General features: G+C 38.6%; 1 protein-coding gene across 1 annotated transcript; it reads left to right on the top strand.

Moving 5' to 3' along the window:
• The first annotated feature begins 421 nt into the window (after positions 1–421).
• LOC145157303 (uncharacterized) lies at positions 422–1423 on the top strand. The gene is made up of 2 exons (XM_079076362.1): positions 422–867; positions 979–1423. Exons 1-2 carry the CDS (start codon positions 422–424, stop codon positions 1421–1423), a joined length of 891 nt encoding a protein of 296 aa, XP_078932488.1.
• The last annotated feature ends 10912 nt before the right edge of the window (positions 1424–12335 follow it).

The raw sequence follows: 12335 nt of genomic DNA, 5'->3' as shown, positions 1-12335 counted from the left end.
GTTTATCTTCCGCCATGCCTGGTGATGAACCAAACCCACAAAAGGGTGCCCTGCATCCCATATACACTGTCACCAACATTCAGAACAAGGTTCGTGTCCTTGATGGTGTCAAAGTCACATACTCGTCATGGGTAAAGTTGTTCAAACTTCACGCTCGAGGTTATAAGGTCTTAGCTAACACATAGATGGCACCGCTTCACCAGCCAAGACTGCTGCAGATTACAACCAGTGGAGTGAGATCGATGCCATTGTTTTACAATGGATCTATGGATCGATATCTGATGATGTTCTTGTCCGTGTTCTTGAACCTGATTCCACTGCATACGAAGCATGGGAAAAGATCAAAAATCTTTTTCTCAACAACAAAGGCTGAAGAGCTGCTGCACTTGAACAAGAATTTACCAACCTTACCCTCCGATCAATGAACTCCCTGGATGAATATTGCCAAAAATTGAAAGATCTTGCAGATCAACTGACGGACGTTGAAAACCCAGTCAGTGAAAAACGACTAGTTCTTCAGATGGTCCGTGGCCTCCCACCAGAATACGACACTGCTGCCGCCTTCATTAACCAAACATTGCCTGACTGGGACACCGCTCACAACATGCTTCAACTTGAGCACAACCGACAGCAAGCTCGAGAAAGCCAATCTGTCACCGGTCTCGCCGCCACAGTAACCGAGGCCAACACGGTTTCTGATCAGCCATCTCGTCCGCCGCCTCGCCCCTCTCGTGGCCCTCCATCTAATCGACAACAGCAACGCGGCCCTAACCGTCGGGAACACCCTCATCCCGGTAATCAATCTCAGCCTCGAGCAATCGCCTCAAGCTCTTCTGTCCCTGCTGGTCAATACACCCACCCACCTTGGTGGGCTATGATGCCACCCCCGTGCCCTTATCCCACTCAACAGGGTTGGGCGTACCCCTAGTACTCCCAACCACGACCCACTAATCAGCAGCAAAATCGGCAACAAAACAGGAGGCACCAGCAACCTCGCAATGAATCCCTTCAAGCCAATATTGTCGGTGCATTCAATGCCCTTGAACCCACTGATATTGGCAATGCCTTCCAAGCCATGACTTTGGAACCTCCCGAGGATTCACAATGGTATATGGATACCGGGGCTTCTTCCCATCTCACAGCTGATTCGGGTAAACTCTCACAGTCTTCTAATTTTAGTCACATTAAATCTATATTTGTCGGTAATGGTCATGACATTCCAGTGATGGGTACGGGTCAAACAAACCTTTTATCCAAACCCAAACCTCTCACTCTTAAAAATGTCCTCTTTACCCCTGACATTGTAAAAAATCTTGTTTCAGTAAAACAACTCACCATTGATAACAATGTTTCCATTAAATTTGACCCTCATGGCTTTTCTGTGAAGGACCTTCAGACTGGGATGATTCTATTGTTGGATTAATGTCTAAGTCCATAACTATAATTGGTAAGACTTGACCCGACCCAGCATGGTCCATTTGGGTTGCATGGCATCATGCATTTGGATAGACTATAATGAGAGAAATAACACTTAGGGTTGGTTAATATATTATAAGTTCTAATATATTAATAAGGTTATTTAATTAGTATTAATCAAGAATTAATTTGGAATTAATTAAGTGATCAAAAGGAGACTAATTAAATATATGGGTTGATTGTGTAAATCATTCATTCTTATATATGTGGGCTTGTGATCCAAGATTCCTTATGTTGGACTAAGTCCATGGGGTGACCCATGGATACTCCATGGAGGTTAAAATCCATGGAGCATAAGGAATGGGTAAAGTTATGAGTTACATGGTGTAACCCTAATAGCCACCATATAAAAGAATCCCATGGCTCAAGAAATCGTGCACTAATGTGTGAATATGAGGGCTAGACGATTTCAAGGAGTGTTCCATTTCTCTCAAGTCATTCCATGTGCATTTGGTGTTGTGTGAACCATTTGAGGTGTCACACTTGGGGCACTAGGCACTCAAGCTTCATGGAGACAAGCTACATCAAACAAAGGTATGTATTCTATCCATTTGATTACCCAAGTATCAAGTATTGTATGCTAGATAGAGTAATACCTTGGAAAGTTCATAATTGCATGTATAATAGAGAAAACATAGATCCAAGGTATTTAGGGTTGCATGTACACTTAGGAGTGTTAGAATGCTCAAAACCCATCAGTGGTATCAGAGCCAAGGCTTGTTTTCTTGTTATACTTGCAAAATTAGCTGAAAAATCGAATTTTGGAACCCCTGACAGCATATATTCAACTGTTTTGGCTAGAAATGGACTAGGAACATTACCCTTAGATGTTTTTGGACTTATAAACTTGTTTTTGATGTGGTAATGTTCATGCTAATCCAATTTCAAAGATAATTGTCAATAGATTCATGTTTTGTATTAGTTTAAAAGTTATGCTAATTACTTGAAAAAAATTTGATGTGAATTATCTTTGTTCATATGAGTTTCTTAGATTAATAGAAAAGTTAATTGATTATGTGTTTTCAATCCATTTTAATCTAAGAGTTGATTCTAAAATGTGTTTTTGTAACTTGTCATCAAGTTATATGAAAAGTCACATTTAAGTTTCATAAAACTCATAAAAAGTTGGCAATGGTTACAAAAATGAAGAGTCTTGTCCTCATTAAATGGTTTTATGACTCCATAACTTGTCCTCAAGTTATGGAGGTTCAAGAGTCACTTCATTAAATGATAAAATGTGTAACCTTAATTAGTTCCAAAAGTTACAAAAATAAAGAAAAGTTACATTCTTTTATTAGTTTAAAGTCTTCCATAACTTGTCCTCAAGTTATGGAACTTGAAGAGTTTTTTTAATTAAAACTACTTTAAACACATAAGTTATGGAATTAATTAGTTTTGAATATTTTCAAAACTTGCCCTCAAGTTTTAGACTTTGTAAAGTTTTCCCCATGAATACTTTAATTCCAAGTTAGCCCTTAGAATTTTAAAAGTTAAAATTCAACCCTTATACTTAATAGTATTATAAGTTAATAATAAATATATGTATAAGAGCAAGTCACTCTTACCGTTAGTAGGCCTCATTCACGAAGCCGGTCTATAAGGGGGGTATAAGGTTACTGCCTATAAAATGACAGTTTAATGGGTGTCCACTCTCACCCACCGCTTCCTTGACTGGTGGAGGGTCGTTAGCCGAACGGGTAGGACAAGGACTATAATTCTCCCTTCATTAAAAGTATTAATGATAAATACTAAGTAACTAAACACTTATAAATTCCCAATCTTAGTTACTTAGGAAAATGTGAATAAGGTGCTAATCCATGAAATTACACTTTGCACTTTGTTTAAACCGTTAGTGGAGCGTGTGTGGTTAACCGGCACACTAACCTGGATTTAACAAAGTAGGCAAAGGGTAACTTAATATTTATCATAGTATCGGTGGAGCTCGTGTGGTTAACCGGCACATCGATTGAGGGGTAAATATTAAGGGTACCAAGTATATTTCCATGGTTACTTCACACCTTGTTTTGTGATCCTCGGCATCCCAGTCACAAAACCTGAAGGGCACACTCGAGATTGAAACATGCCATTGAAAAGTTCAATGAATCTCAAAAGATCTAGGAGTTTCAAATCCAATTAAAAACCTAATTACATTATTTTGTTTTTCATGGTGGAAATTGGTAAATCGTCATTTACCTACCTTCAACTATTTTATAACTCGGATTACGGCATCCCTCTTCCAGTTATAAATAGGTTGTTGGATCCTAGCCTTAATATTTCATATTGGGTGTTATATTAAGGACTTTAGATCAACTATCTTGAATATCTCCCAAAAGATGTCTAGTTCAGGCATCTATGATCTTCCCAAATCTCTTGGAACTTTACTTCCTCCACCTCCTCTAATTATTCTCCCTAACCCACAAGTTCAAGGTCACTCAAGCCCTAATGGCAAGCAAGGTCTATGTGTGATCACATCTTAGAGATGAAGTCACATATTGACAAGCTGGGAGAGTTGGGTGTCAAAGTCTTGAGAAAGTTGGATGTTCAATCAGTTTCTAAGTCACATAATGAGTTCCTTTACGACTACTATGAAACAGACTATGACATGAACCTTAATGATCATATCTATTTGCTTGGTGCTGCTGAATCAGCAATGATTTGTAACGATAGTAAAGCAAATTTGATTAGAAGATCAACTTCCCAAAAACTTTATGGACAGTGACAATGGTGACACTGGAAATCCAGAAAAAGCATTCTCTTCCCAATGCAAAGGGATTGGCCATAGTCAACCCGGTTGACCAAATGGTAAAGAGAAAGGCTAAGTCTGAGATAGTCTCATTACCAAAGGGTCCATATGTTTATTTTGCCAAAGGAAGGGGCGTTGATTGCAAAGCTGCCAAATTTACCTAAGGATGTTAAAGTCAATAAGTTTGGCTCTACTTCAGGTAAAGTCCATTGTCTAACTCTATTAAGTACATGCTGATTCTGATCGCGAAGATGGATTTCAATCGCATGGTTCGGTGATCAGAATTTTGGGCTATTACTTAAGAGTTATGATATTTATATTGCCTAGGAATAGATAACAACAAGGTTTTCATATGGATTGTAAGGATAAGTTTTTCCGCAAAGTTTTAAAATAAAAGAAAAAGGTTTTGATTTTATTTATTTTAAGTATCCTTACAATGGCATTTGTGAAAAGTTGTTGCTTATAAGATTCCATTGATAGCAATATTGGAAAAATGGATTTGATTCTTTCGGTTGTGGTAGTGTCTAATATTACCAAATAAGGAAAGATTCTCATCACCCAAGGTTCAATTGGACCGAAACTTGGAATCATGCAAGTTGTATAGTAAGATGAATGAGAACTTTCAGCTTGGAAAATTAAGACTAATTCCTTATGTGAATAAGGAAAGGACTAAGGGATCGAGTACACATTCTTGTGCACTGGTCAAGTCCACCACAAAGCTCGTTAAGACTATTTGATTTACTAAAGTTTAGTAAATATGGTTATACTTACAAGTTTAAGTATAATTCTGAAACATTGGAAAAGTCTCAATGTATGGTCGAACGAATGAGAAGAATCAAATTAGGCAGAAAGATAAAAGTTTTCTCAAATCTGAAAAGATGGGAGAGTACTTTAGTATCATGTTTGTGATCATCTTAATGATTTAGAAATCATATCACAATTAGTCCTCTAAAGGTCATCTTAGTGCATTCTTATGACTTAGAAGAGGAGTCATGAATTGTTGAAATGGTTAGATCAGGAAGATGAGTCATATTTCGTTCCAAAACAATTCTTAGAGTCATACTCCAAGATTATAACTTGAGTGACATATCTTAAAGAAAGGTTTAAAACACTTGTCAAATGTAAGAGTAAAAGTGTCCTACTCTTGTACATTTGAAATTGGTAAGTTGTGATGTTTTGGATAAAACAAAGACCAACTAAGGCCAATTGTGTGAAGTGTTTGTCTTGATAAAGAATCTGCACTATCTCTTGAATATTTGGCAAGATAGTCTTATATGTCAAGAGGACAGTGGGAGTCTTAAAGATCCTAAAAAGAATTTCAAGAACTAATCAAGAATAAAACCTGAGGTTCTTCACTAGCACACGACTTGAGGTTTATAACCTATCATGTTGACATATTCTGTGCCCATTCGAGTTAAAGTTGGCTTTGCATAGGAGTTCTGAAAGTTCTCAATTGGTTGCATAACAACTTGGAAGCAATGGCAGGCCCTGTACTGCCAGGTGGCAAGAAGTTAAGATTGCATAAGTTCAGTCCATATGAGTTTGGATTTGTCATTATCCTTGTCTTGTGACTATGGTTTTGACGATTCACATGGATAAGAACACATACACCATAAAATCTAAGGGTCATAAGGTTTCTCTCTGCTTCATGAAAATGATGGTGAGGAAACACTTCCACCAAGTAGATTTGAAGCAGATGGCAAAAGGTCTAAACAATTGAGACTATGATTACGGCATCCCTTTTCATAGTTCTGAAATTGTTTAGACACACATGCATGCTATCTAAGGAAAGGTGTATGATTTTGATAAAGTTTTATCAAAGCATCTCGTATCAGAAATCTGAACTTTGGTAAGAAAGTCAATAAAGTATTGATTTCTAGAAGTCCAGCTGATTTTTGAGTACATGTCAAAGCTAGTGGGAGCATAAGTGTTATGCTAATAATCATCATGTTAGTGGGAGCATGATAATTATGATAAGTATTGCAAGTTAGCAATGTTAATTATAGAAAACAAAAGTTTCAATTCGTGAAGTTGCAGGGGTTGAAAAAGTTGTTTTGCTATAATTAAGGGAGAGGATATACTTCATTTCAGTTCTAAAGGCTTAGATTGAGACCTTAATCATCTTTAGTCAGGAATATAGATACGAATTTCATGTTGGATTGGTTCAACTTAAGGAAATTCTATATATTGCGTTCTCAAAATTCGATTATGATTACGACATCCCTCTTCATAATCAAATTTTGAAAACATGGCAAATAAAAATATTGTAGCAAAAGACTGGTCTAGAATCATGTCTTTATGTGAGACATCATGAATCGTGTCCCATTTGCTTTGGGTACAGGATCGATTGCATGTGCTATAATATTTGTCCTTTCTAAAATTTTCCAAATGTCTGGGGCATTAAGAAGGGAAAAGGTCTAGAATTGGATATGACTAAAAGGATTAAGCAATTGTCGAGGACAATCTAAGGTTTACCAAAGATTGGTTGCTCAAGGACAGTTGGAAGTATACTGTTAATATTGGAAGGACCATATTGACATATTCTGAAAAAAGAGGCATCTCTTGTTCAAAAGTGATAGTCAAAATGAGAATATGGATTTGTCTCCATAGGTGGAAGTTATATGTGTAAGATTAGAAAACTTAATGCAAGAAGCATGTTCAAAGCAATGTACTTTGAATATGAGACTTAGTTTCCATGGAGTGGATCTCCATTGGAATACCTTATAATGACTGTTGACAAGTCTTTGTGACTTTGTACATATTCATTACAAGAGGTCAGTGCATATAAGTTTAAAATCTAAACAAATTTCGATAAATGATAGGAATTTGGAATTCTTACATTTTTTCATAAGGATTTGGGAATGTGAAAAGAGAATCATTGAAAGTATGTTCAATCGATATAGTTCACAAAGTAAGGATCATAGACAAACATAGAGTGCATACTTGGTGTATGGCAAAGCTATTGTTTAAGAAAAAACATAGTGTACATGCTTGGAGCATGGGACAACTAGTGTTTTTAATTCAAGTATAAAGTTGGTAAAACCGAAACAATGAATAATGAGTAATCAGTATGGTGATTAAAAGTGTTTATTTATATTCATAGGGTTTGATACCATATTTGATTCATTTATTCTTGTGTTTCTCTTTGCATGTTTTGACTTCCAGAATAACTAAGTCGCTCTTCCTGAATGATTAAGTTATTCAAACCATCCACAGTCGGTCATATGTTGGAAGTAGATATGAATCAAGACTGTCATGGGTTGGCTTGTAGAGGTCCAAGTTGGCGGACAAAGTTGTGCTACAACACTCATGAGTGCTCATAAGTTCTGAGTACTGGATTCAACCCACGCTTATTTGAATCACTTCATGGATTTTATCACGAGTGATCATGAGACGATAAAATCTTATATTCTTCAAACCTAGAGATATGAGTTGTTACTATGAGTTGGTTGTACATTGATTGCACGAAAACGCATTCGGTAACTCGATGTTATAAAACGTGCATTTGTGTATGATTCAACAAGTAGTAGAACAAGCCATATGAGTCGAAGTTTATCCATTCCTTTTACCTTCGGGATAAAAGCAATATTTGTGGGCCCCTCGATGATTTAAAGATGATACATGTGAGTGCTTGGCCAAGCCAGGACTGATTTGATTTATTCAATCAGCCAGTCATCATGAATCGGAAATCGGGAAACAACAAATGAACAGAGAGAATGATTGATAATCCATGTCTCAGTCCATATGATATCTAGAATGGAGGAATATATGATCCCTTATCTAATGGACAAGTCATTGACAAAGGTCAGAGTTCATCGACAAGGTCAGAGTTCGACAGAAGCTTTTGAGAGCTACGATTGCTGATCGGTTCCTGAACTCATACGCAATAACAGTTTTAGACTTATCCAAGTGGGAGACTATTGGATTAATGTCTAAGTCCATAACTATAATTGGTAAGACTTGACCCGACCCGGCATGGTCCATTTGGGTTGCATGGCATCATGCATTTGGATAGACTATAATGAGAGAAATAACACTTAAGGTTGGTTAATATATTATAAGCTCTAATATATTAATAAGGTTATTTCATTAGTATTGATCAAGAATTAATTTGGAATTAATTAAGTGATCAAAAGGAGACTAATTAAATATATGGGTTGATTGTGTAAATCATTCATTCTTATATATGTGGGCTTGTGATCCAAGATTCCTTTTGTTGGACTAAGTCCATGGGGTGACCCATGGATACTCCATGGAGGTTAAAATCCATGGAGCATAAGGAATGGGTAAAGTTATGAGTTACATGGTGTAACCCTAATAGCCACCATATAAAAGAATCCCATGGCTCAAGAAATCGTGCACTAATGTGTGAATATGAGGGCTAGACGATTTCAAGGAGTGTTCCATTTCTCTCAAGTCATTCCATGTGCATTTGGTGTTGTGTGAACCATTTGAGGTGTCACACTTGGGGCACTAGGAACTCAAGCTTCATGGAGACAAGCTACATCAAACAAAGGTATGTATTCTATCCATTTGATTACCCAAGTATCAAGTATTGTATGCTAGATAGGGTAATACCTTGGAAAGTTCATAATTGCATGTATAATAGAGAAAACATAGATCCAAGGTATTTAGGGTTGCATGTACACTTAGGAGTGTTAGAATGCTCAAAACCCATCATCTATCACGCCATAACAGTACCGGCTCTCTCTACCCATTCACAGCTCCGGCTCCCACTCCGTCTGCTCTTCTCTCTATGTCTCCCGATCTATGGCACTCCCGGCTCGGTCACCCTGCTGGCAACATTATTGATTTTTTACGTTTAAATTCTGTCATTGCATGTAATAAGAGAACTACCAATTCTCATTTACATTATCATTCTTGTCAAATATCAAAACACAAACGCTTACCGTTCTTCGATTCTAATTCTTGCACAATATTACCATTTGATATAATTCATTGTGACCTTTAGACTTCCCCCGTCCCAAGCAAAATGGGTCACAAATACTACATGGTTTTAATAGACAACTTCACCCAATATGTATGGGTATACCCTCTCAAATTCAAATCTGAGACCTATGATCGTTTCACGCAATTCCACTCCTTTATACACACTCAATTCAACACAAAAATTAAAAGTTTCCAAGTGACATGGGTGGTGAATTTGACAATCACAACTTCAAATACTTCGCCTCTATGCATGGACTTCAACTTCGTTTTTCATGCCCTCAAACATCCCCACAAAATGGTAAAGCTGAGCGCATGCTTCGTCGCCTAAACGAAATTGTCATTGTTCTCCTTACTCACGCTTCTTTACCATCCTATTTTTGGGTTGATGCTCTCCATGTGGCAACCTATCTCCATAACATTACCCCCACCAAACTCCTCAAAAATTAATCCCCCACCTCTGCTCTTTATCAACGCAACCCATCGTATGATCACCTGCGTGTTTTCGGGTGTGCTTGCTATCCAAACCTTTCTGCCACTCGCACCCACAAGCTTAATAACCGGTCCATACGGTGTATCTTCCTTGGATATCCAGCCAATTACCGAGGCTACCACTGTCTCGACCCCGAGACCGGGAAAATCCATCTTTCTCGCCATGTCACCTTCGATGAGTCCGTTTTTCCCTTCTCCACTCTCTCTAAAACTCCTTCCCATGATTACCAATTCCTTCGCCAAGACACAAATCTTCCATCCACATATGAACATTTCTCTACCTCTTCACCCCCCACTTCCCCAACACCAACCCACCAAAACAGTACCTTTCCTTCTTCGTCGCCCCCACCTCCATCACCCTCAACCTCCCCTCAAATCTCCCCCATTTCTGATAACCACGATCCTAACCCACATCCACCACCAATCCCACCTCACCCAATGACAACTAGATCTCGTGTTGGAATCACCAAACCAATTCAGCGTCTTAACCTTCACACCACTACTCTTTCTCCCATCCCGAAAAACCCTCATCTTGCCCTTCTCGACCCATACTAGAATAAGGCCATGAACGACGAGTACAAGGCCCTGTGTGATAATGACACATGGGAACTTGTTCCCAAACCTAACGGGGCTCATATTATTAGATGCTTATGGCTCTTTCGCCATAAATTCCATGCTAACGGATCTCTCCAAAGATACAAAGCTCGACTTGTGGTAAATGGGAAATCTCAACAGGTTGGTGTAGACTGTGACGACACTTTCAGCCCTGTCGTTGAACCCACTACAATTCGTATAGTCCTTTCGCTTGCGGTATCTCGCTCATGGACGATACACCAACTCGATGTCAAGAACGCTTTTCTACACGGCAATCTTGCCGAAACCGTCTACATGCACCAACCTCCGGGCTTTGTGGATCGCACCCGCCCCGAATTTGTTTGCAGGTTAAGAAAGTCTTTATATGGGCTCAAACAAGCCCTACGGGCTTGGTACCACCGCTTTGCCACATACATCACATCTCATGGTTTTAAAAGTGCTGCCACATATACTTCTCTATTTGTTTATCAGAAAGGGCACGACACAACATACTTACTTCTATATGTCGATGATATTATACTTACGGCATCTTCTGATTCTTTTCTTTGCAAGTTCATCGACACTCTTTCTCGCGAATTTGCCATGACCGATTTGGGAACACTTCATCATTTTCTTGGCATTCAAGTTACACGTACCAATCCTGGTCTGTTTCTTTCGCAATCTCAGTATGTTAACGACATTCTTGATAGTGCAAAAATGACAGAATGCAAACCCGTATCCACACCAGTGGACACTTCTTCCAAACTTAGTGCTAACTGTGGTCAACCGTTCACTGATGGTACTCTTTATCGAAGCCTAGCAAGTGCTCTACAATACCTTACCTTTACGAGGCCGGATATTGCATATGTCGTTCAACAAGTTTGCCTTTTTATGCACGCTCCGCGGGAACCTCATTTTAATTTCCTCAAACGAATACTTCGTTATCTAAAAGGAACCGCGGACCAAGGGCTTCACATTCACGCGTCCTCAAATCTTCGCATCACTGCATACTCGGACGCCGACTGGGGAGGGTGCCCCGATTCTCGTCGTTCAACATCTGGATATTGTGTGTTCCTCGGAGACAACCTCGTCTCTTGGTCATCTAAACGACAGCCAACAGTATCCCGCTCAAGTGCAGAAGCAGAATACAGAGGTGTTGCAAATGTCACTGCCGAAACAAGCTGGCTACGCAACCTATTACTTGAACTTCACGTGCCGGTAACTAAAGCAATGATCGTATATTGTGACAACATCTCCACCGTTTACCTCTCTAACAACGCTGTCCAACATCAACGAACAAAACATGTCGAGATTGACATTCATTTTGTTCGAGAACTAGTTCAAATCGGAAGAATTCATGTCATTCATGTACCGACCGATCATCAGTATGCGGATATCTTTACCAAAGGGTTGCCACGTCACCTCTTCAATCGTTTCAAGACCAGTTTGAGCATCTGTTCTCCTCCTGCTCCAACTGTCGGGGAGTATTAGACATATTATTTTGTATATATTGGTTACTCATATTTCCCCTTGTAATTTCTCTAAATTGATATTGTAATTTAGGTAGGTTGTTAGTTATTGTACCTATTTATGAATCATATCCCTTTCAATAAGAGATCGATTGATTCTACGGAATCCTTTAAATATGTGTGTGTGTTTTTTACTTATAATGTTTATAATAGTAATGCGTTTCCAAAGAAAATCCAATATTTCCTTATAAAAAGTTATGTAGCCTTAAATCCCAAGACCGAGGATATGTGTGTGTTTTGTACTTATAATGTTCATAATGGTTTTAAATAGATAAAAACCCCTTTTGAAAGTAGAATTTTCCCTGTAAACTTGAAAGATTGTTAACACCCTATGTGAGTCGTTATAACCATACTATAACGAGAAATAACCTGTAACAACGTTTTCAGACGTCAAGATCCTATGACTCTTGTCACCCGTAGACCTGCCGGTCCCGCTGTAGCTAGCAGCGAGGTGTGGGGTGTCAATCCCAATATAGATCTATACACAATTATCACGCTCTCCCTACAAGAGACTCTGGTTATAACTTACAGGAATTTGAACGCGTACTCTAAGAGTATGATGGAAGAATTGTCTC

Source organism: Lactuca virosa, chromosome 2 (genome assembly GCF_052849685.1).
Source record: "Lactuca virosa cultivar CGN04683 chromosome 2, Lactuca_virosa_CGN04683_v6, whole genome shotgun sequence".
NCBI classification, from domain to species: domain Eukaryota; kingdom Viridiplantae; phylum Streptophyta; class Magnoliopsida; order Asterales; family Asteraceae; genus Lactuca; species Lactuca virosa.
Note: the sequence above shows the minus strand (reverse complement) of the source record. Positions and strands in the feature narration are given on the sequence as shown.

Bases quoted from the DNA above. Each gene is read 5' to 3' on its own strand.
- LOC145157303 (XM_079076362.1), top strand. From the start codon at position 422: ATGAACTCCCTGGATGAATATTGCCAAAAATTGAAAGATCTTGCAGAT. The intron at 868-978 runs GTGGGCTATGAT...GCAACAAAACAG, and splicing joins CAATACACCCACCCACCTTG to GAGGCACCAGCAACCTCGCA.